The sequence below is a fragment of the Schistocerca piceifrons genome, chromosome 1 (genome assembly GCF_021461385.2).
Source record: "Schistocerca piceifrons isolate TAMUIC-IGC-003096 chromosome 1, iqSchPice1.1, whole genome shotgun sequence".
NCBI lineage: Eukaryota > Metazoa > Arthropoda > Insecta > Orthoptera > Acrididae > Schistocerca > Schistocerca piceifrons.
This window is the reverse complement of record NC_060138.1, coordinates 115681150-115705262: the sequence shown is the minus strand read 5'-3', so window position 1 is coordinate 115705262 and position 24113 is coordinate 115681150. Positions and strand designations below refer to the sequence as shown.

At 46.5% G+C, this 24113-nt stretch overlaps 1 protein-coding gene across 1 annotated transcript in view; it reads left to right on the top strand.

The window, feature by feature from the left end:
* The window catches only part of LOC124788240 (estradiol 17-beta-dehydrogenase 2-like), a 175263-nt gene that overhangs the window by 36696 nt on the left and 114454 nt on the right, over positions 1–24113 (top strand). Inside the window, exon 2 of the mRNA XM_047255426.1 lies at positions 3449–3613. Coding sequence (XP_047111382.1) covers positions 3449–3613 — 165 coding nt within the window. The remainder of the gene's footprint in view (positions 1–3448; positions 3614–24113) is intronic.

Here is a 24113-nt window from a genome sequence, read left to right as displayed (position 1 = left end):
TAGGGCTGACGAGGCAATTACACCGACACCACCACAGACGCCGACACCAGTGTCTCACCGGCCGCTGGCGCGCGGGCGCGGACCGCGGAGAGAACGCCTCGCGAGGGGAGGGGATTTAAGAGAGTAGCCCACCCTCAGGAGCTCGACGCGACGCACTCCGCTACTCGACTCGCTGCGGCTCACTTCGTTACCGTCGGCCGAGCACGCCGACGCCACTAGCCCAACGCCATGTCGGGACGCGGAAAGGGAGGCAAACTTGCTGCTGTGGCCAAGTTTCTACTCACGCTGGCAGGAGGTGGCCGTGGCAGCATCAAGAAGAAGCGCAGCCGACCGCAGCACAAGAGGCAGTGCTACCGCTGCCAGAAGATGGGACACGTCGCCAGGACGTGTAGGGACGCAGTCGCGTGTCTGAAATGTGCCAAGGCACATGACACACCCGATTGCGACAAGCCACCACACGTCGCGACAGCGTGCGTTAACTGCGGCGGCGAGCACGCTGCAAACGCTCGCAGCTGCACATACGAGGTGCATTCAAGTTCTAAGGCCTCCGATTTTTTTCTAATTAACTACTCACCCGAAATCGATGAAACTGGCGTTACTTCTCGACGTAATCGCCCTGCAGACGTACACATTTTTCACAACGCTGATGCCTTGATTCCATGGCAGCGGCGAAGGCTTCTTTAGGAGTCTGTTTTGACCACTGGAAAATCGCTGAGGCAATAGCAGCACGGCTGGTGAATGTGCTGCCACTGGGAGTGTCTTTCATTGTTGGAAAAAGCCAAAAGTCACTAGGAGCCAGGTCAGGTGAGTAGAGAGCATGAGGAATCACTTCAAAGTTATCACGAAGAAACTGTTGCGTAACGTTAGCTCGATGTGCGGGTGCGTTGTCTTGGTGAAACAGCACACGCGCAGCCCTTCCCGGACGTTTTTGTTGCAGTGCAGGAAGGAATTTGTTCTTGAAAACATTTTCGTAGGATGCACCTGTTACCGTAGTGCCCTTTGGAACGCAATGGGTGAGGATTACGCCCTCGCTGTCCCAGAACATGGACACCATCATTTTTTCAGCACTGGCGGTTACCCGAAATTTTTTTGGTGGCGGTGAATCTGTGTGCTTCGATTGAGCTGACTGGCGCTTTGTTTCTGGATTGAAAAATGGCATCCACGTCTCATCCATTGTCACAACCGACAAAAAGAAAGTCCCATTCGTGCTGTCGTTGCGCGTCAACATTGCTTGGCAACAAGCCACACGGGCAGCCATGTGGTCGTCCGTCAGCATTCGTGGCACCCACCTGGATGACACTTTTCGCATTTTCAGGTCGTCATGCAGGATTGTGTGCACAGAACCCACAGAAATGCCAACTCTGGAGGCGATCTGTTCAACAGTCATTCGGCGATCCCCCAAAACAATTCTCTCCACTTTCTCGATCATGTCGTCAGACCGGCTTGTGCGAGCCCGAGGTTGTTTCGGTTTGTTGTCACACTATGTTCTGCCTTCATTAAACTGTCGCACCCACGAACGCACTTTCGACGCAGTCATAACTCCATCACCACATGTCTCCTTCAACTGTCGATGAATTTCAATTGGTTTCACACCACGCAAATTCAGAAAACGAATGATTGCACGCTGTTCAAGTAAGGAAAACGTCGCCATTTTAAGTATTTAAAACAGTTCTCATTCTCGCCGCTGCCGGTAAAAATTCCATCTGCCGTACGGTGCTGCCATCTCTGGGACGTATTGACAATGAACGCGGCCTCATTTTAAAACAATGCGCATGTTTCTATCTCTTTCCAGGGCGGAGAAAAAAAATCTGAGGTCTTAGAACTTGAATGCACCTCGTACTTGAAGGAGCGGACATCAACCGGCAAGAAAGCGGTACTTGGAGAAGAGGCAGCGGTCCCACCACCCCCTCTCAAAGGGGGAAACGGGGAGGCCGCAATCCCGCCCAGCGGCACCACTGACGACGCCGTGGCCGCCCTCAAAGCCGCGATGGCGGCAATGCAGAAGGAGATCGTCGGTCTCCACCGGCAGCTACAAGAGTTGCGGGAAGAACTCAGGACGCTGCAAAAGAAGACACCCGCCCCGATGCCACCCCCACGGTGGTACGACAAGCTGGGGTGGATGCGTCGACACAAACAGACGTCCCGCCGGAACCTGTAGCAATACAGGAAACCGGGGAGACGCCCATACACATGGTGCAGCCTGCACCGCCGCCGCCGCCACCGCCGGATGTGGAGAAGAAGACGCAGCAGGATAATCAAGAACAAGAGGGAGGAGGGATGCACTCCGAGGTCATTCCTTTCCCGGACGTCACGCACCTGCCAGCGATACTCAAGAAGATCGCAACCATGGTGCGAAATGGGCGGTACGACGTCCAAAGAAAGCCTTACCTTTTCGCGCAAGCGGAAGGGAAACGGAAGCCATCACTTCCACACCGGCCGTTCGAGCTTCGTGGCGGATATCGGGCAATTATGCTCGAATTCGTCACGAAGAAGGACCTCCACACAATCAACTCGAACCCAGTCTTCACGCCGCGCGACTGGTGCTTCATCTTCGAGGATGCGGTCGCGCGGCTGAAGAAAGAAGTCCGAGATGGAGAGAGGAAACTCTCACCCGAGCTGCAGTCTGCACTGAACAACATCGCGCGCGGGGGGAAGAAGAACTAGTACAACGTCAACAGCCAACGTCACCGCCAGCATGCCTGCATGCTGGCAACCAGGATTTATCACCTATATCACGCAAGGATCATCCACAACGAGAGGTATAACTATTCCGACCCGTAAGGATCTTGAACAGCTATCCAAAGCTTAGACTCCAAACTTCGGGCCAAGGACTAGGGCCCGTATGTATAGCGTCAGCGTCTCAGGAGCTACACGTCTGATCGCCGAAATATTGTGCCCGTTGGACACTATGGACCGGCAGTACAGCCATGGACTCTTCGAGTTCATAGTTCTTGTTTCACACAACCGGCTTAAAAAAAGTTCTGTTCTGTCTATGGGACTTCGTTTTAGAAATTACCAGAATAAACGAGTCATCATGCGTGTGAACGTGACTATGTAGTTTCTGGAAAGGCATGTTACATCAGATTTTTACGAAAAAATTAAGTATTGTGTTGAAAGCAACACGTGGTTTATTCAAGCGAAGCCTGGTTTCATACACGTCAAACTGTGACTGATAGTGTACTAGGAGCACAGTCGCACAAAAGTGGCTTTTAGTGTTTAGTCGATGCACTACGAGACATCGGCATGTAGACGTGTAGAATGTGACAGCGGTCTATTGCTAACGATATAAGACTGTACACTCTTACTGCTTCCCCTCCCTACTTCTCGTGCATCAACACGATGACGCTGCCACCCCCTTTAGCCTTAGTCTTGCTCGTGTATCAGTGTGTAGCTGTTCAATGCCGCAAACGGTGACGGAGGCCGTGTTCCTATGTTTTTCCTCTTGCAGTAGGAATAGGAGGACCGATGTTGGCAGCACTGGCGGCGGTGTGCCAGTGGGTGGGCGCCGCGGTGCTGGCGTCGCTCACGGCCTGGGTGGCCAGCGTCGCCCTGGACAAGCTGAGGCCGCTGCGGCTGCTGGACCGCCTGCCGTCACGCGCCGTCCTCATCACAGGTCAGCAACCAGCTCACCTAACGGCAATAATTCTCAGACTATGGCTTCACATACACTGATCAACCGTAACATTATAGCCACGGAACTTACCATCAAAATAAACCCGTCCAGGCGATAGCAGCATCACACAATGGGGGATGACTGCCAGTCAGACACAGGTGCTGTGTATGTAGTGTCAGTGAGCGCGCAGTTCGTGTGTAGGATGGGGAGGCGCATAGTGTGACCAGTCTGATATGAATAAAAATAAGGAGAAAATGGATGTGGTTGAGAGCCAGTGATAATGAGAGACAGAGCCTATGACAACGACAAACAGGAAGAGAGAGAGATAGTGACAGCGAGAAGAAGCAGTAACAGGGGGAAGGAATGAATGATGTTGTTGTGGTCTTCAGTCCTGAGACTGATTTGATGCAACTCTCCATGCTACTCTATCCTGTGCAAGCTTCTTCATCTCCCAGTACCTACTGCAACCTACATCCTTCTGAATCTGCTTAGTGTATTCATCCCTTGGTCTCCCTCTACGATTTTTACCCTCCACGCTGCCCTCCAATGCTAAATTTGTGATCCCTTGATGCCTCAAAACATGTCCTACCAACCGATCCCTTCTTCTAGTCAAGTTGTGCCACAAACTTCTCTTCTCCCCAATCCTACTCAATACCTCCTCATTAGTTATGTGATCTACCCATCTAATCTTCAGCATTCTTCTGTAGCACCACATTTCGAAAGCTTCTATTCTCTTCTTGTCCAAACTAGTTATCGTCCATGTTTCACTTCCATACATGGCTACACTCCATACAAATACTTTCAGAAACGACTTCCTGACACTTAATTCCATACTCGATGTTAACAAATTTCTCTTCTTGAGAAACGCTTTCCTTGCCATTGCCAGTCTACATTTTATATCCTCTCTACTTCGACCATCATCAGTTATTTTACTCCCTAAATAGCAAAACTCCTTTACTACTTTAAGTGTCTCATTTCCTAATCTAATCTCCTCAGCATCACCCGATTTAATTTGACTACATTGCATTATCCTCGTTTTGCTTTTGTTGATGTTCATCTTATATCCTCCTTTCAAGACACTATCCTTTCCGTTCAACTGCTCTTCCAAGTCCTTTGCTGTCTCTGACAGAATTACAATGTCATCGGCGAACCTCAAAGTTTTTATTTCTTCTCCATGAATTTTAATACCTACTCCGAATTTTTCTTTTGTTTCCTTTACTGCTTGCTCAATATACAGATTGAATAACATCGGGGAGAGGCTACAACCCTGTCTCACTCCTTTCCCAACCACTGCTTCCCTTTCATGCCCCTCTTGTAACTGCCATCTGCTTTCTGTACAAATTGTAAATAGCCTTTCGCTCCCTGTATTTTACCCCTGCCACCTTCAGAATTTGAAAGAGAATATTCCAGTTAACATTGATATAGTAGCAGAAAGAGAGAGACAGTGATAGACAGAGGGAACAGTAGTAGTAAGACAGAATGAAAGGCGCTGCAGTCTGGAACCGCAGGACCGCTACGGTCGCAGGTTCGAATCCTGCCTCGGGCATGGATGTGTGTGATGTCCTTAGGTTAGTTAGGTTTAACTAGTTCTAAGTTCTAGGGGACTAATGACCTCAACAGTTGAGTCCCATAGTGCTCAGAGCCATTTGAACAGAATGAAAGACTGTGGAAGTGAGACAGGAGAAAGTGACAGCAGCTTACAGCAGTGAACTAGTGACGGTGAGAGAGTTGCAGTCAGGGGAGCTTGTGGGAGTGAGAAACGAGCTGCATGTTAAAAGAAGGGCGAATATGTTCACATACCAACATTTTTGGGAACATTTGTAATGGTGCTGAGAAAGACAGAATGAGGCAGCTAGTACCCTAGTTTTCAATCCGAATCTTTTTAATAAACAGGGCAGTATTCACATATTTTGTGCTCCAATACAAGTATTTTCCGCTGGTTGTTTACGTGACTGAGCTTCGTAATGAATGCAACTGTTTTGCATTTGTTAGAATTTATTTTCACTTTCCAGACAGTGCATACATGGGCGATTTTATCCAATAGTCTCTGGAGATACCTAACAATATGCAATGAGATGACAAAAGTATGGTTTCGGACCTCCCTTTGCCAGATGATGTGCAGTGCCGGAACATGGCGTAGGTTCAATACATCGTTGAAAGTCCCCTGTAAAAATAGTGAGCCATGCTGTCTCTACAGCCGTTCATAACTGAGGAAGTGCTGCCAGTGCAGGATTTTGTGCACGAGCTGATCTCTGGATTATGTCCCATAAATGTTGGATGAGATTACTGTCGGGCGATCTGGGTAGCCAAATCATTCGCTCGAAATGTCCTCAATGTTCTTCAAATGAATCGCGAACAATTGTGGCCCGGTGACATGACATATTGTCATCCATAGAAATTCCATTGTTGTTTGGGAAAATGAAAAGTAGCTGTAAATGGTCCCCAAGTATCTGAACATAACCATTTCCAGTCAATGATCGGTATGATCTGTTCGTTTGAACCAGAGGACTTAGAGGACCCAGTGGACCCAGTCTGTTCCATGTAAACACAGCCCACGCCCTTGTGGAGACACCACCAGTTGGCACACTACCTTGTTCACAACTAGTCTCCACCAACAGCTATCACCAATCGAAATCGGGGCTCATCTGATCAGGCCAAGGTTTTGAAGTCGTCTGTGGTCCAACCCATACGCTCACGAACCCAGGAGAGGCATGGCAGGGGGTGTCGCGATGTTACTAAAGGCACCTGTGTCGGTCGTCGGCTGCCATAGCCCATTAACGCCAAATTTCGCAGCACTGTCTTAACGGATGCGTTCGTCGTACGTCCCACATTAATATCTGCGGCTACTTCTCGTGCAGTGTTGCTTGTCTGTTAGCACTGACAGCTCTACCGAAACAGCGCTGCTCTCGGTCATCAAGTGAAGACCGTTGGTCACTGCAGTGTCTCTTGTGAGAGATAGTGCCTTAAATTTGGTATTCTCGACACACTCTTGATATTGTGGGTCTCGGAAATTGGATTCCCTAACGATTTCCGAAATCGAATGTCCAGTTCGTCTACCTCCAACTAGAATACCGTCCTCAAATCTGTTAATTCCCGTCGTGCAGCCATAATCACGTTGGAAAACTGTTCACATTAATCACCTGAGCACAAATGATAGCCAGCCGACGTGGCCGAGCGGTTCTAGGCGCTACAGTTTGGAACCGCGTGACCGCTACGGTCGCAGGTTCCAATCCTGCCTCGGGCATGGATGTGTGTGATGCCCTTAGGTTAGTTAGGTTTAGGTAGTTCTAAGTTCTAGGGGACTGATGACCTCAGAAGTTAAGTCCCATAGTGTTCAGAGCCATTTGAACAAATGATAGCTCCGCCAATGCACTGCCCTTTTATACCACGTGCACGTGATACTACCGCCATCTGTATATGCGCATATAGCTATTCCATGAATTTTGTCACCTCTGTGTAGTTCTAGTTGCAGCAGTTTTCTAACAGTGTGGCACCCTCGGAACAAGGCGCGATTTCCAGTTGTGGCCGCTCTAGGCTCACACCACAACCAGGGGAGCCGCCCATCACACCCAACAGTGGTGGCAGTTAAGAGACCTGGCCACATACACTATGTGATCAAAAGTATCCGGACACCTGGCTGAAAGAGACTTACAAGTTCGTGACGCGCTCCATGGTAATTCAGAATAGTGTTGTGGTGTTGGCCCACCCTTAGCCTTGATGACAGCTTTCACTCTCGCAGGCATACGAGGCCTGGCACGAAGTCGGCGTTCCAAAACATCCCAAAACATTCTATCGGATTCACGTCAGGACTCTGGGCAGGCAAGTCCTTTACAGGGATGTTATGGTCGTGTAACCACTCCGCCACAGGCCGTGTATTATGAACAGGGGCTCAATCGTGTTGAAAGATGCAATCGCCATCCCCGAATAGTTCTTCGACAGTGGGAAGCGAGAAGGTGCTTAAAACATCAATGTAGGCCTGTGCTGCGATAGTGCCACGGAAAAGAAGGGGTGCAAGCCCCCTCCATTAGAAACACGACCACACCATAACACCACCGCCTCCGAATTTTACTCTTGGCACTACACACGCTGGCAGATGAGGTTCACCAGGCATTCGCCATACCCACACCCTGCCATCGGATCGCCACATTGTGTACCGTGATTCGTCACTCCACACAACGTTTTTCCACTGTTCAATCGTCCAATGTTTACGCTCTTTACACCATGCGAAGCGTCAAATGGTTTTAAGCACTATAGGACTTAACATCTGAAGTCATCAGTCCCCTAGACTTAGAACTTCTTAAACCTAACTAACCTAAGTACATCACACACATCCATGCCCGAGGCAGGATTCGAACCTGCGACCGTAGCAGCAGCGCGGTTCCGGACTGAAGCGCCCTGAACCGCTCGGCCACAGCGGCCGGAAAAAGCGTAGCGTCGTTTGGCATTTACCGGCGTGATGTTTGCCTTATGAGCAGCCGCTCGACCATGAAATCCAAGTTTTCTCACCTCCCGCGTAACTGTCATAGTACTTACAGTGGATCCTGATGTAGTTTGGAATTCCTCTTCAACTGTCGGCGGTCTCTGTCAGTCAACAGACGAGGTCGGCCTGTACACTTTTGTGCTGTACGTGTCCCTTCACGTTTCCACTTCACTATCACATCGGAAACAGTGGGTCTAGGGATGTTTCGGAGTGTGGAAATCTCGCGCACAGGCGTCTGACACAAGTGACACCCAATCACCTGACCATGTTCGAAGTCCGTGATTTCCTCGGAGCGCCCCATTCTGCTCTCTCACGATGTCTAATGACTGCTGAGATCGCTGATATGAAGTACCTGCCAATAGATGGCAGCACAATGCACCTAATATGAAAAAACTTATGTTTTTAGGGGTGTCCGCATACTTTTGATCACATAGTGTAGAACGCAATCTGGGCGCGCGGCCTGTGACCTTGAACCGCGGTGGGCCGCCCGCGCCGTTGAAACGTGTGTTGTTGCATCGTAAAGGTTACACAATGGCGGGCTTTTTTTGCCGTGTTCTCACACTGACGGCGTGAGACAGATCTGCCGGATAGGTGAGCGTGCAGTCCATACGCATTGGAAATCATGCAAACAGAAAAACACATCAAACAGGTGAGAAAGTACAACCTCTTGTACGGTGCCGGCGATCCAGATTATAAGAACATTTTCAAGAAGGCCGATGAATGGAGGGATATAGTTACTAAACTGACTCAAAATGGTAAATGTTTCTGCAAAAATTTTATTTTCACACATGTAATAGGTTACGTACAATGAAGTACAATATTAAGTCCTGGAAATCAGTGTCTATTGCATCTTAAAACATCTGAACCACATTAGAGCAAGTATGATCAAAACGGAAAGCAGCACGTAGAAAATCGAACTTCATATAAGCCAAATACGTGTCTCATTCAAACGAAAATGCCGGCCGTTGTGGCCGAGCGGTTCTAGGCGTTTTAGTCTGGAACCACGCGACCGCTACGGTCGCAGGTTCGAATCCTGCCTCGCGCATGGATGTGTGTGATGTCCTTAGGTTAGTTAGGTTTAAGTAGTTCTAAGTTCTAGGGGACTGATGACCTCAGATGTTAAGTCCCATAGTGCTCAGAGCCATTTGAACCAAACTAAATTTATCGAGCCTTACATGGCACTTCCGATGACAAAAACGAATTATTTCCATGCTTTTTTCTAACACTAACAACCGAAGATGTTTTTCCATACACTTGTTTTATAATACATTTTAAAGCAATACCTCCTGTCTTACGAAAAATTGTATCTTTAACGTTTGCAATCAGAAAAGAGGTTACCCACTCGTTAAAACTGAACAAAGCCTCAGAGCCCGATGGAATTCCTATTAACTATGGCTGAGTTAGCACCTCTTTTAACTACAATCAATTGTAGATCCCTCGAACATAAAACTGAGCCCAATAATTGGAAGAAATCATATGTCACATCCATCTACAAGAATGGTAGCAGAACTGATCCACAAAACTACCGCCTGATAACCTTCACGTAAATTTGTTGTAACTTAGAACACTTTCAGCTCAAATACAATGAGGTATCTAGAAGAGAATGACCTCCATACCAACCAGCATGGATTTCAAAAACATCGACTGTGAGAAAACTAACTCGCACAAATCTCATAAGACGTACTGAAAGCCGTCAGTAAAGGCAGACAGATAGATGTAGTATTTCTCGATTGCCAAAAAGCATTTAACTCAGTATCGTACATATGCTTACAATCAAAAATGCGATCGTATGACGTATCAACTGAAAATTGTGACTGATCTGAGGATTTTTTGCTAGCGAGGATTCAGCAAGCTACAGAGGGACAATTATTGAACTATATTCAATAAAATCGTCGTACTGTCGAACGGCTTGCATCAGGACGTTCAAACTGCACGGTTGACCGTGGGTCATAATGGGAATTAGTATGCGCATGAATGATTTAGTTTAACGACGAAGCCCACTTTCATTTGAATAGGTTACTCAATAAGCAAAATTGCCCCATTTGGAGGTCTTCTCCTCTTCACTCTCAACGGGGAATATGTGGTATGCAGTGTCGAGTCACGGAATAATCGCTGCGTTATTTGTTCATGGCACGGTGATTATCGAACGGTACGTCAAGGCTTTGGAAGATGATTTCATCCGCATTATCCAAAGTGACCCTGATTTCGGCAAGATGTGGTTCATGTAAGACGGAACTCGACCCCATCGAAGCAGGAGTGTGTTTGACATCCTGGAGGAACACTCTGGGAACCGCATTCTGGCTCTAGGGTACCCAGAGGCCACCGGCATAAGCCTCGATTGGCCGCCATATTCTCCGGATCTGAACACATGTGACTCCTTTCTGTGGGGCTATATTAAAGACAAGGTGTACTGGAATAACCTCAAAATCGTTGCTGAGCGGTTCTAGGCGCTACAGTGTGGAACCGCGCGACCGCTACGGTCGCAGGTTCGAATCTTGCCTCGGACATGGATGTGTGTGATGTCCTTAGGTTAGTTAGGTTTAAGTAGTTCTAAGTTCTAGGGGACTGATGGCCTCAGATGTTAAATCCCATAGTGCTCAGACCCATTTGAAAACACGCATTCAGGATGTCACCAGGATGTTCCGACACTTCAGCGGGTTAATCCTTCTGCGCAACACCATTGACAATTATGGCGGGCATATTGAACATGTCATAACCTACATTCGAATATCTGTAGTGACGTTTACATGTTGAATAATGTGTGTGCACGCCGTAGTTGGTAACTAATTTACGTTCTTTTCGTATAGTTCAATAATTGTCACTCTGTGTCTATGATGGAGAGTCATGAACAGATGTCTACGCAACTTCAGGTGTACCCCATTAGTGTGCTGAGATCCTTGCTGTTCATGTCGTGTATTTATCATCTTGCTGACAATATTAATTGTAACCTCGGATTTATGCAGTTCATGCAATTATCTGTTGTGAAGTACTGTGTGAAAGAAGCTGCGTAAATATTCATTCAGATATTGCTAAAATTTCTATGTGGTGCACACATAGGTAACTTGCCTTAAATCAGAAATTTAAAATTGTCCCCTTCACAAAAAGAAAAAAAGATAGTATCCCACGACTGCAATATCAACAAGTTACAGTTGGAATCAACCAAATCGTACAAATTCCTGGTTGTAACACTTCGTAGGTATATGAGATGGACCGATCACATAGGCGCTGTCATGGGTGGGCTAGGGCAGGTATCAGAGTTTGGTTTATAGGTAGAATACTGGAGAAATGTCGTCAGCCTTCAAAAGCGACTGCCTAAAAATCACTCATCTGGCCCGTCCTAGAATATTGTTCAGTGTGTGGGACCCATACCAAACAGGAGTAACTGGTGACTTTGAACGTATACAAAGAAGAGCAGCACGAATGACCTAAGGGAGAGTGTCATTAAGATAAAAAAGAATGGCACATACTTGACGACAGAGATGAACTAGCCCGAGATACCCTACTTACAAAGTTAAACCATGGCTGTAAGAATACACTGCACATCTTAAGTATAAGTCACGCAGATCGTGTGGACAAGGTTAGAACAATCACAGCACACACAGAAGCATTTAGACAGTCATTCTTCCCGCGTTTCATATGTGAATGGAACGGGAAAAAACCCTTACAACTGGAGCAATATAACACACCCACACCCACGCACTTTATAGAAGTTTGCAAAATATAGACGTAGATGTAGAGATGTCGGGATACAGAAAAAAATAAATCAGACCTTGCATAGAGTTTCGCAGAGTTGTCGTTTGGTTATCTTTCCTTTAAAGGTATGCATTTATTCTAGTGTAATACTGTAGTAGTCTACGAAACTCCCTTTCTAAAACTGCAACGTAGCTAGCTCTCCAGCTAACTACTTTATGAGATCCTAGACAATATGTTTCTGAGGCTACAACAGGCTCAGCTTGATAAGTGTTACCCAGTTCAGATAGTTTGTTGTGTATTTGTGCCAAATGTTAATGCAATGTTGCGTTACTCTCGTGAAAACGATAGAATGTTCTACCTGAACTGAAAATGCAACTGTTCTGCTCTTGTTCTCGTTTGCCAGGTGTATGGAAAAACAACATTTACAACAGAGTAAATGATAAACTATTTAGAGTCTTCAAAGTATTTTGACTTTTCTTGCTTTAGTGTTACGGCTAATTTGGCGTCAGGTGTTATTATGTACAAATATCAACGCACATCAAAAAAGTTTTGCATCACCTCGGTTCCGAGAGTCCCGGAACGTGTACAGAAAACTGGAATAGACATCAAGATAAACATCATTTCCGCCCTTTTTGTTGCTCATGAAAACCACACATTGCGTGCCACCATACAGCCAGACCTTTAGAGGTGGTGGTCCAGATTGCTGTACACACCTGTACCTCTAATACACAGTAACACGTCCTCTTGCATGCATGGATGCCTGTATTCGTCGTGGCATACTATCCACAAGTTCATCAAGGTAATGTTGGCCCAGATTGTCCCACTCCTCAACGGCGATTCGGCGTAGAACCCTCAAAATTGTTGGTGGATCGCGTCGTCCATAAACAGCCCTTTCCAATCTCTCCCAGGCCTGTTCGATAGAGTTCATGTCTGGAGGACATGCTGGTCACTCGAGTCGAGCGAATTCGTTATCCTGAAGGAAGTCATTCACAAGCTGTGCGCGATGGGGGCGCGAATTGTCGTCTATGAAGACGAATGCCTCGCCAATATGCTGTCGATGTGGTTGCACTATCGGTCGAAGGGTGGCATTTACGTATCGTACAGCCGTTACGGCGCCTTCCATGACAACCCCTAAACAGCAGGGAACCTCCACCTTGCTGCAATCGCTGGGCAGTGTGTCGAAAGCGTCCAGCCTGACCGGATTGCCTCCAAACACGTCTCCGATGTTTGTCTGGTTGAAGGCATATGCGACACTCGTCGATGGAGAGAACATGATGCCAATCCTGAGCGGTCCATTCAGCATGTTGTTGGGCCCATCTGTACCGCGCTGCATGGTGTCGTTGTTGCAAAGATCGACCTTGCTATGGACGTCGGGAGTGAAGTTGCGGATCATGCAGCCTATTGTGCACAGTTTGAGTCGTAACACGACGTTCTGTGGCAGTACGAAAAGCATTATTCAACATTGTAGCGTTGCTGTCAGGGTTCCTCAGAGCCATAATACACTCCTGGAAATGGAAAAAAGAACACATTGACACCGTTGTGTCAGACCCACCATACTTGCTCCGGACACTGCGAGAGGGCTGTACAAGCAATGATCACGCGCACGGCACAGCGGACACACCAGGAACCGCGGTGTTGGCCGTCGAATGGCGCTAGCTGCGCAGCATTTGTGCACCGCCGCCGTCAGTGTCAGCCAGTTTGCCGTGGCATAAGGAGCTCCATCGCAGTCTTTAACACTGGTAGCGTGCCGCGACAGCGTGGACGTGAACCGTATGTGCAGTTGACGGACTTTGAGCGAGGGCGTATAGTGGGCATGCGGGAGGCCGGGTGGACGTACCGCCGAATTGCTCAACACGTGGGGCGTGAGGTCTCCACAGTACATCGATGTTGTCGCCAGTGGTCGGCGGAAGGTGCACGTGCCCGTCGACCTGGGACCGGACCGCACGGATGCGCGCCAAGACCGTAGGATCCTACGCAGTGCCGTAGGGGATCGCACCGCCACTTCCCAGCAAATTAGGGACACTGTTGCTCCTGGGGTATCGGCGAGGACCATTCGCAACCGTCTCCATGAAGCTGGGCTACGGTCCCGCACACCGTTAGGCCGTCTTCCACTCACGCCCCAACATCGTGCAGCCCGCCTCCAGTGGTGTCGCGACAGGCGTGAATGGAGGGACGAATGGAGACGTGTCGTCTTCAGCGATGAGAGTCGCTTCTGCCTTGGTGCCAATGATGGTCGTATGCGTGTTTGGCGCCGTGCAGGTGAACGCCACAATCAGGACTGCATACGACCGAGGCACACAGGGCCAACACCCGGCATCATGGTGTCGGGAGCGATCTCCTACACTGGCCGTACACCACTGGTGATCGTCGAGGGGACACTGAATAGTGCACGGTACATCCAAACCGTCATCGAACCCATCGTTCTACCATTCCTAGACCGGCAAGGGAACTTGCTGTTCCAACAGGACAATGCACGTCCGCATGTATCCCGTGCCACCCAACGTGCCTTATAAGGTGTAAGTCAACTACCCTGGCCAGCAACATCTCCGGATCTGTCCCCCATTGAGCATGTTTGGGACTGGATGAAGCGTCGTCTCACGCGGTCTGCACGTCCAACACGAACGCTGGTCCAACTGAGGCGCCAGGTGGAAATGGCATGGCAAGCCGTTCCACAGGACTACATCCAGCATCTCTACGATCGTCTCCATGGGAGAATAGCAGCCTGCATTGCTGCGAAAGGTGGATATACACTGTACTAGTGCCGACATTGAGCATGCTCTGTTGCCTGTGTCTATGTGCCTGTGGTTCTGTCAGTGTGATCATGTGATGTATCTGACCCCAGGAATGTGTCAATAAAGTTTCCCCTTCCTGGGACAATGAATTCACGGTGTTCTTATTTCAATTTCCAGGAGTGTACATAGGTAGCGATCATCCACTGCAGTAGTAGCCCTTGGGCGGCCTGAGCGAGGCATGTCATCGACAGTTCCTGTCTCTCTGTCTCTCCTCCAAGTCCGAACAACATTCCTTTGGTTCACTCGGAAAAGCCTGGACGCTTTCCTTGTTGAGAGACCTTCCTGGCACAAAGCAACAGTGCGTACGCGATCGAACCGCGGTATTGACCGTCTATTCATGGTTGAACTACAGACAATACGAGCCGTGTTCATCCTTCCTGGTGGAATGACTGAAACTGATAGGCTGTCGGACCCCCTCCGTATAATGGGCGCTCCTCATGCATGGTTGTTTACACCTCTGGGCGGGTTCAGTGATATCTCTGAACAGTCAAAGGGACTGTGTCTGTGATACAATATCCTCGGTCAACGTCTATCTTCAGGAGTTCTGGGAACCGGGGTGATGCAAAACTTTTTTTGATGTGTGTATATGATGAATGGTTCCTGAAAGCTTCTTTGACCAGATCTAGAAACAGTTAAACTGGAAAATATTTAACCAGAAGAACTCACAGGATTCTGTCTTCGTTTAGTAAATGAAGATTGATAAGTGTCGTAAACGAAATTTTTGTCAAGGATTGTCTTAAAAATAGGATATGTTTCAACTGTTCCACTGTGCAACTGTTGGAGTAGAATGTCTCTTCTCATCATTTTCTTCCAGCAGTAGGTACAATAATAGTTTGAGAAAGGTGCGTGTATTTCCACGAAATGGTCACGAGTGAGCTGCAGCCTACGGCACTGGCCCGTCACGCACTCGGCGCCCGCGCGCACGAATAGAGCACTTCTACTATTTTCTCCTAGGTGTAGTGAGATATGCCTTTCGTTACAACTTTAAGAACAAGTTAGATGTATTAGCTACATTTAGTTAGCTGCAATATATTACCTAAAACGAAGGAAACAAAGTAGCCAGCGACCATATTTTTCATTGCGAACCCTTCAAAATTTATTATTATAAAGACTGTGATAACTCTGATAACATTCGCGCGACACGGAAATCCGGTTTCATACAAGGAATAGACAGTCTGTGATAATATTAAAAATCGATCAATACCGTGCGCCAGAACTAACGTCAACTATCGGCTATTTGCCTCAAGGAAGGCGAGAATTAATAACAGACAGGTATAACTTAAACAACATAAATGCTGCACTGCCAACGATCTTCACAACAAGGTTCCTTGTAGAGGCGGACACTAACATTATCCCAAATTCAAAGCGTCGCGTACACTTAAAATTCACAGATCAAACTTCCAGTGAGATGCATCATACAAAGATCTAATTAAAAAATTTAACAGACATCTTTGAAACATAAATTCTTGCTCATACAATTCAGCCTGCAAATTCCATAGAAGCGCGTACTTCAGTAGAGCATTCAGAAATTCCGTTAACACGCCCTAACAACTCTGTAGGTTTTTAATAATACAGGGAGACCATAATTAAACTTTCAAACCGTTGTATAAATAACACCACTGGTCAAAATGACGTCAAATTGCAACGGAATATTATCGGAGAAGGGGGAAAACGTATTGGAGAAGAAAAATAAATAGTTAAAAAATGTGGCAATAGATAGCGCAGTAAGCATCATAATTTAATATTGATTGACTACAAATGTCAAATGAATCATACAACAATGCCTAAGGTGTACGTTTGACTTTAAGCAAACTGTACTACTCAGTGTGCGTGAGTGTACAGGTGTAATACCATTAGTACCTGCATACCACTCCAAAGAACTGTTACCCAAGAGGGCGGCCGTGGCATCACAGACACACCCCCAGTGACGTCATCCAAACAGACGGATTTTGGCGGGAAGTTTGAATTTTGGTGGGAAGAAGGTCAATTGTGCTACCCCCATTAACCTAAACCGCCTCTCCCCCCCCCCCCCCCCCCCCCCCAGGAAATGGCAGGAAGCTCAAATTCCAACATGATAAGGCGTCACACCAAAGAAAATGGCGGGAAATATTGACTTGTCTTTATTATTTAACCAGTTTCAAGAAAATCGCCCGTGGTCTAGGGGTAGCGTCTTTGATTCATAATCAAAAACGTCTTCGGTCCCGGGTTCGATCCCCGCTACTGCCTAAGTTTTGATAAATAATCAGCATTGGCGGCCGAAGACTTCCGGCATAAGAAGTTAGCCTCATTCTGCCAACGGCCTTGTCAAAGAGGGCGGAGGAGCGGATAGAGGTTCAGGGCACTCTCTTGTCCTAGGGGTGGGAAATTGCCCCTAAAGGCGGAAGAATCAGCAACGACATGAGGATGCAGAAGGCAATGGAAACCACTGCATTAAAGACACGTAACGTGTATCCACAGGACATGTGGCCTGTAATTGAAGAAGTGTCATGATGATCTCTCCATTGGCAAAAGATTCCGGAATAGTCCCCCATTCGGATCTCCGGGAGGGGACTGCCAAGGGGGAGGTTACCATGAGAAAAAGATTGAATAATCAACGAAAGGATAACGTTCTACGAGTCGGGGTGTGGAATGTCAGAAGCTTGAACGTAGTAGTGAAACTGGAAAATCTGAAAAGGGAAATGCAAAGACTCAATCTAGATATAGTAGGGGTCAGTGAAGTGAAGTGGAAAGAAGACAAGGATTTCTGGTCAGATGAGTATCGGGTAATATCAACAGCAGCAGAAAATGGTATAACAGGTGTAGGATTCGTTATGAATAGGAAGGTAGGGCAGAGGGTGTGTTACTGTGAATAGTTCAGTGACCGTGTTGCTCTAATCAGAATCGACAGCAGACCAACACCGACAACGATAGTTCAGGTATACATGCCGACGTCGCAAGCTGAAGATGAACAGATAGAGAAAGTGTATGAGGATATTGAAAGGGTAATGCAGTATGTAAAGGGGGACGAAAATCTAATAGTCATGGGCGACTGGAATGCAGTTGTAGGGGAAGGAGTAGAAGAAAAGGTTACAGGAGAATATGGACTTGGGACAAGGAATGAAAGAGGAGAAAGACTAATTGAGTTCTGTAACAAGTTTCAGCTAGGAATGGCGAATACCCTGTTCAAGAAACACAAGAGGAGGAGGTATACTTGGAAAAGGCCGAGAGATACGGGAAGATTTCAATTAGATTACATCATGGTCAGACAGAGATTCCGAAATCAGATACTGGATTGTAAGGCGTTCCCAGGAGCAGATATAGACTCAGAATACAATATAGTAGTGATGAAGAGTAGGCTGAAGTTCAAGACATTAGTCAGGCAGAATCAATACGCAAAGAAGTGGGATACGGAAGTACTAAGGAATGACGAGATACATTTGAAGTTCTCTAACGCTATAGATACAGCAATAAGGAATAACGCAGTAGGCAGTAGAGTTGAAGAGGAATGGACATCTCTAAAAAGGGCCATCACAGAAGTTGGGAAGGAAAACATAGGTACAAAGAAGGTATCTGCGAAGAAACCATGGGTAACAGAAGAAATACTTCAGTTGATTGATGAAAGGAGGAAGTACAAACATGTTCCGGGAAAATCAGGAATACAGAAATACAAGTTGCTGAGGAATGAAATAAATAGGAAGTGCAGGGAAGCTAAGACGAAATGGCTGCAGGAAAAATGTGAAGACATCGAAAAAGATATGATTGTCGGAAGGACAGACTCAGCATACAGGAAAGTCAAAACAACCTTTGGTGACATTAAAAGCAACGGTGGTAACATTAAGAGTGCAACGGGAATTCCACTGTTAAATGCAGAGGAGAGAGCAGATAGGTTGAAAAAATACATTGAAAGCCTCTATGAGGGTGAAGATTTGTCTGATGTGATAGAAGAAGAAACAGGAGTCGATTTAGAAGAGATAGGGGATCCAGTATTAGAATCGGAATTTAAAAGAGCTTTGGAGGATTTACGGTCAAATAAGGCAGAAGGGATAGATGACATTCCATCAGAATTTCTAAAATCATTGGGGGAAGTGGCAACAAAACGACTATTCACGTTGGTGTGTAGAATATATGAGTTTGGCGACATACCACCTGACTTTCGGAAAAGCATCATACACACAATTCCGAAGACGGCAAGATCTGACAAGTGCGAGGATTATCGCACAATCAGCTTAACAGCTCATGCATCGAAGCTGCTTACAAGAATAATATACAGAAGAATGGAAAAGAAAATTGAGAATGCGCTAGGTGACGATCAGTTTGGCTTTAGGAAAAGTAAAGGGACGAGAGAGGCAATTCTGACGTTACGGCTAATAATGGAAGCAAGGCTAAAGAAAAATCAAGACACTTTCATAGGATTTGTCGACCTGGAAAAAGCGTTCGACAATATAATATGGTGCAAGCTCTTCGAGATTCTGAAAAAAGTAGGGGTAAGCCATAGGGAGAGACGGGTCATATACAATATGTACATCAACCAAGAGGGAATAATAAGAGTGGGCGATCAAGAACGAAGTGCTCGTATTAAGAAGGGTGTAAGACAAGGCTGTAGCCTTTCGCCCCTACTCTTCAATCTGTACATCGAGGAAACAATGATGGAAATAAAAGAAAGGTTCAGGAGTGGAATTAAAATACAAGGTGAAAGGATAACAATGATACGATTCGCTGATGACATTGCTATCCTGAGTGAAAGTGAAGAAGAATTAAATGATCTGCTGAACGGAATGAACAATCTAATGAGTACACAGTATGGTTTGAGAGTAAATCGGAGAAAGACGAAGGTAATGAGAAGTAGTAGAAATGAGAACAGCGAGAAACTTAACATCAGGATTGATGGTCACGAAGTCAATGAAGTTAAGGAATTCTGCTACCTAGGCAGTAAAATAACCAATGACGGACGGAGCAAGGAGGACATCAAAAGCAGCCTCGCTATGGCGAAAAAGGCATTTCTGGCCAAGAGAAGCCTACTAATATCAAATACCACCCTTTATTTGAGGAAGAAATTTCTGAGGATGTACGTCTGGAGTACAGCATTGTATGGTATTGAAGCATGGACTGTGGGAAAACCGGAACAAAAGAGATGTGGTGCTATAGACGAATGTTGAAAATTAGGTGGACTGATAAGGTAAGGAATGAGGAGGTTCTACGCAGAATCGGAGAGGAAAGGAATATGTGGAAAACACTGATAAGGAGAAGGGACAGGATGATAGGACATCTGCTAAGACATGAGGGAATGACTTCCATGGTACTAGAGGGAGCTGTAGAGGGCAAAAACTGTAGAGGAAGACAGAGATTGGAATGTCAAGCAAATAATTGAGGACGTAGGTTGAAAGTGCTACTCTGAGATGAAGAGGTTAGCACAGGAAAGGAATTCGTGTCGGGCCGCATCAAACCAGTCAGTAGAATGATGACGAATAAAAAAAGTATGTGTATTCGCCACTGGGTATGGACTCCAGCTGACTTAGTTCATATCGTCGCCGCCAGAGAGTGCCACTGTGATGTGAGATCAGACGCAAGTACCGTTATTTAAGGTGGCTGCACCCAGTGTGTTCGCCGCGAGCTCCATAGCCCAACTGACTTAGTTCATATCGTGCCCACCAGAGGGCGCTAACGTGAAGTCATGTCATGACACAAGATCGTCTGCTCTCTCCACGCGTGCGCTTTATAACCGGACATGCGCCGTGCCACCGGTCCGCGGCCGTCCTACCTCTTACGTCACGCACCCTCGTCAGCCACCTCCGTACACGCGCCGGACATAGTCTTCTGTAAATATGCTAACTAAAGTAACGCCCACATCGCGCATCTAACCTATAAATTACCTAAGTAATTAATTCCATTTCAACTTGAATCATATTCAATAATTCAATTTACAATTTCAATATTCAATGATCAAATGAGAAGGTCCACATTTTCCCACTATCAGTGCAGTGTTTATTCATGACGTAGCAGCCCCCACCCCTAGAATGCTGCACTCCCATTGGCCACGTGAATCGACTTCATATAGGTATGAAAACGTGTTCACTGTACTTTCAACTACCTAGTTTCAACTACTTTTCAAGGTCCAGCCCGCCGTCTCTTCCTAGTAAACGGCACCGAGTTTGAATTCTCGCAGTAAAGAAAGGTTCAAAAAATGGTTCAAATGGCTCTGAGCACTATGGGACTCAACTGCTGTGGTCATAAGTCCCCTAGAACTTAGAACTACTTAAACCTAACTAACCTAAGGACATCACACACATCCATGCCCGAGGCAGGATTCGAACCTGCGACCGTAGCAGTCGCGCGGCTCCGGAGTGAGCGCCTAGAACCGATAGACCACCGCGGCCGGCAGTAAAGAAAGGTCACTTGCGCTTTCGCCACGAACCTAATACTTCTTTTGCAAACAACAGCTCCACTAACTTAATCCTTCAGGGTGCAACCTCTTTGTAGGGGTTGCTGGTAAAAGGACTCTGACCTCATTAGGCTGATGGAGAGAGGGAGGAATGTACTTTATTTATTTTGGAGCAATTTATTTAGGGATGGAGTATATTTATCACAAAACACACGCTCTGATATGCCCCACAGCATACAGACTTGCAAACTACTCCTACATAACTCATGTAGAAGACTCTACACACATTCTTGCTAATTGTATACCGTCAAAAATAACGCACTGCACAGCCTACAGACATGCGAACCACTCATAAATAATGCAATGCATGTACGTACAGATAGCCAAACAACTCGTAAATTGTCAAAATAATAATCCATCTAAAACACTCTGCTTGTTAATCGTCAGCTGTCGAAATCATACACCAGTCTTTATTTAAACAATTAGAGGCAGCACCACCACCCAGTGTATTCGCCACTGAGTCCATAGCCCAACTGACTTAGTTCATATCTATGCCACTAGAGGACGCTGTAGTGACGTCAGGCGATGACGCAAGTACTGTAATCTAAGATGGCACCACCTAGTGGGTTCACCACGAGCTCCAGACCCCAACTGGTTTAGTACATTTCGTCGGTGCCAGAGGAAGCCACCGTGACACCAGCTGATGACGTAAGAACAGTTATCTATGATGGCGGCAAACGGTGTGTTCTTCATGAGGTCTAGTACTCAGTACCACCAGCAGAGGACGCTGTCGTCCTTTTCATGAGGTAAACTGAGATGGTTAGGGAAAATGATGGAAAAACAACTCAACTTGCTCTGGGCTGCTGGGAACAGTAACGATGGAGTGCTCTCTAATTATTTCCAAACAACTTATTTAAGGATAGAGTATATCTATCACACTCATATAAAACACCCACCCTGATGTGCCTGGGGTCTTGTTACACAGCCCACAGACAGGCAACCTGTGGTGTCACCGCCAGACACCACACTTGCTAGGTGGTAGCCTTTAAATCGGCCGCGGTCCGCTAGTATACGTCGGACCCGCGTGTCGCCACTGTCAGTAATTGCAGACCGAGCGCCGCCACACGGCAGGTCGAGATAGACTTACTAGCACTCGCCCCAGTTGTACAGCCGACGTTGCTAGCCATGGTTCACTGACAATTACGCTCTCATTTGCCGAGACTATAGTTAGCATAGCCTTCAGCTACGTCAATTGCTACGACCTAGCAAGGCGCCATTTATCTTTTGCTGGTTATCTTATAAAGCCTGTATCATCAAGAGCGATGTTATACAATTATGGATTAAAGTTAAGTATTCCAGAAGCTACGTACTTTTCTTTATAGCATTCATTACGTATCCTGTTTCAGACCTCACGCCAACCTGCGTGAGTTTAAAGCGCGTGCCTTTCGGCTTCCTCTCATTGTGCCTAGGCTGTCTTGTCTAGACACAACACAACCAACTCGTAATTTCACGATAGCAAACTGCTCCTAAATAATTTTTCACACTGATGTGTAGACACGCTCAGTACTTGTAAACTGTTTAAATAGCCCATAGCAGGGCCTGCAGAGCCGCTCGCGAAATAAGCATGAGGTGGCAGCACCCGCATTCGTACGTAACACGTGAGAAATTCCTGCCCACTAGACACCGATGATGACGCAATCGCACGTGCAGTCGATGCAGCCGTCAGCTGTCAAACCGCGCACAGACCTCCATTTAGGGCCGCTCGCCACAACGCCCGCAAAGTGAGACAGCCACAGCTCGGGTCCCGCGCGCTCCGTCACAGTCCCCGAGATGGCGTAGTCGAACACCGGTGAAAGTGGCATGCCTCTACACAGTCACCATTACACTGTCATTGCATTCCAAAGCGCGTTCACGCCAGTCTCATATTCAAGGCATCTCCAGGCGCCACTTGTCTTTACCATTGAAGGCAGAATAGCAAAGAGCGTGTTGACACACGCATTCAACCACACATATCCGCCCCAGCTTGACTGACACATCGCCATCTAAAACATTCTCAGTCTCATTCTTACCTCATATGGCTTTATGAAAAAAAAAATATCAGCCAAGTCCAGCTCTCGGTAATTTTATAGTGCCGCAGAAATAGTTAACGCTCGCTTTCTTGTTGTCTCAGCTTGTATGCGCCAAAATTCTTGCCCTAACAAAACCTGTTTACCAAAATATCGCTGAATCCAGTCTCCCTACCGTACATAACGTGATAGCCTACCTGCTCTCAACATACGCAAATGTTCTCACCGCTCCTATATCCCACCACAATCAATCGAGCATTTCCTTTCTGGGGCTTTCTGTCGTTATTTTGCAAAAATTGCTAAACTGCACGGGCAGTTCCCTCAATCTATACACCCCCAACCTTTTCGTTCTTTCTACAGACGCTACACTCAGTGGTAATAAACTATTTTACACTGATCACCATTTCGCACCGAAAACTAAACATTTCCAAGTCATCTACAGGTCATCAAATACATACCATACTTGCAAGAATATTGGAGCGTCAAACCGATCTCCAGCCAGGGAATATACATCGAGTAATGCCTCGATCTAGTAAACATGCGATTCATATCCCCCACCACACCAAATCATCCCCTTTACATCAGCAAACCGAAATCATTCTCTCAGAACTGATGTGCAAAGACAGGCTCGGTTCACCCCGGCACAAACGCGTTACTGTTTGCGCTTTTTTTGCTCGTATTTCTACAGACATCTCCATACTCCTCGATTAAAAGAACAACCATATTTTCTCCATAATATTATAAAATTTTTGCCGTACTTCTCGATATCAAGCACATAGCAGAAGCCTCCCGATCGCTAACACGATGTAATGCACTAAATATATACTGTAAATTATTTCTCCTCAAACACCAAACTTTAGCTAGGTGCAGCATGTTGTAAATCATTGACTAACTAGAAAAAAATAGAGTAAACTTATATTATCACTCTCGAATAACGAAGTCGGTGATGTAACTCATTCCAGATGAACAATATTGTTTACAAACCAACTACGGTCTTTCCTACGTCTAGAGAACAGACAAACGTGTGTCCAACACACCACAATCGATATTCCCTTAACTAAATAAAGGCATCAAATGTACAGAAGCAGTCAACCGAACAATTTACATGGGA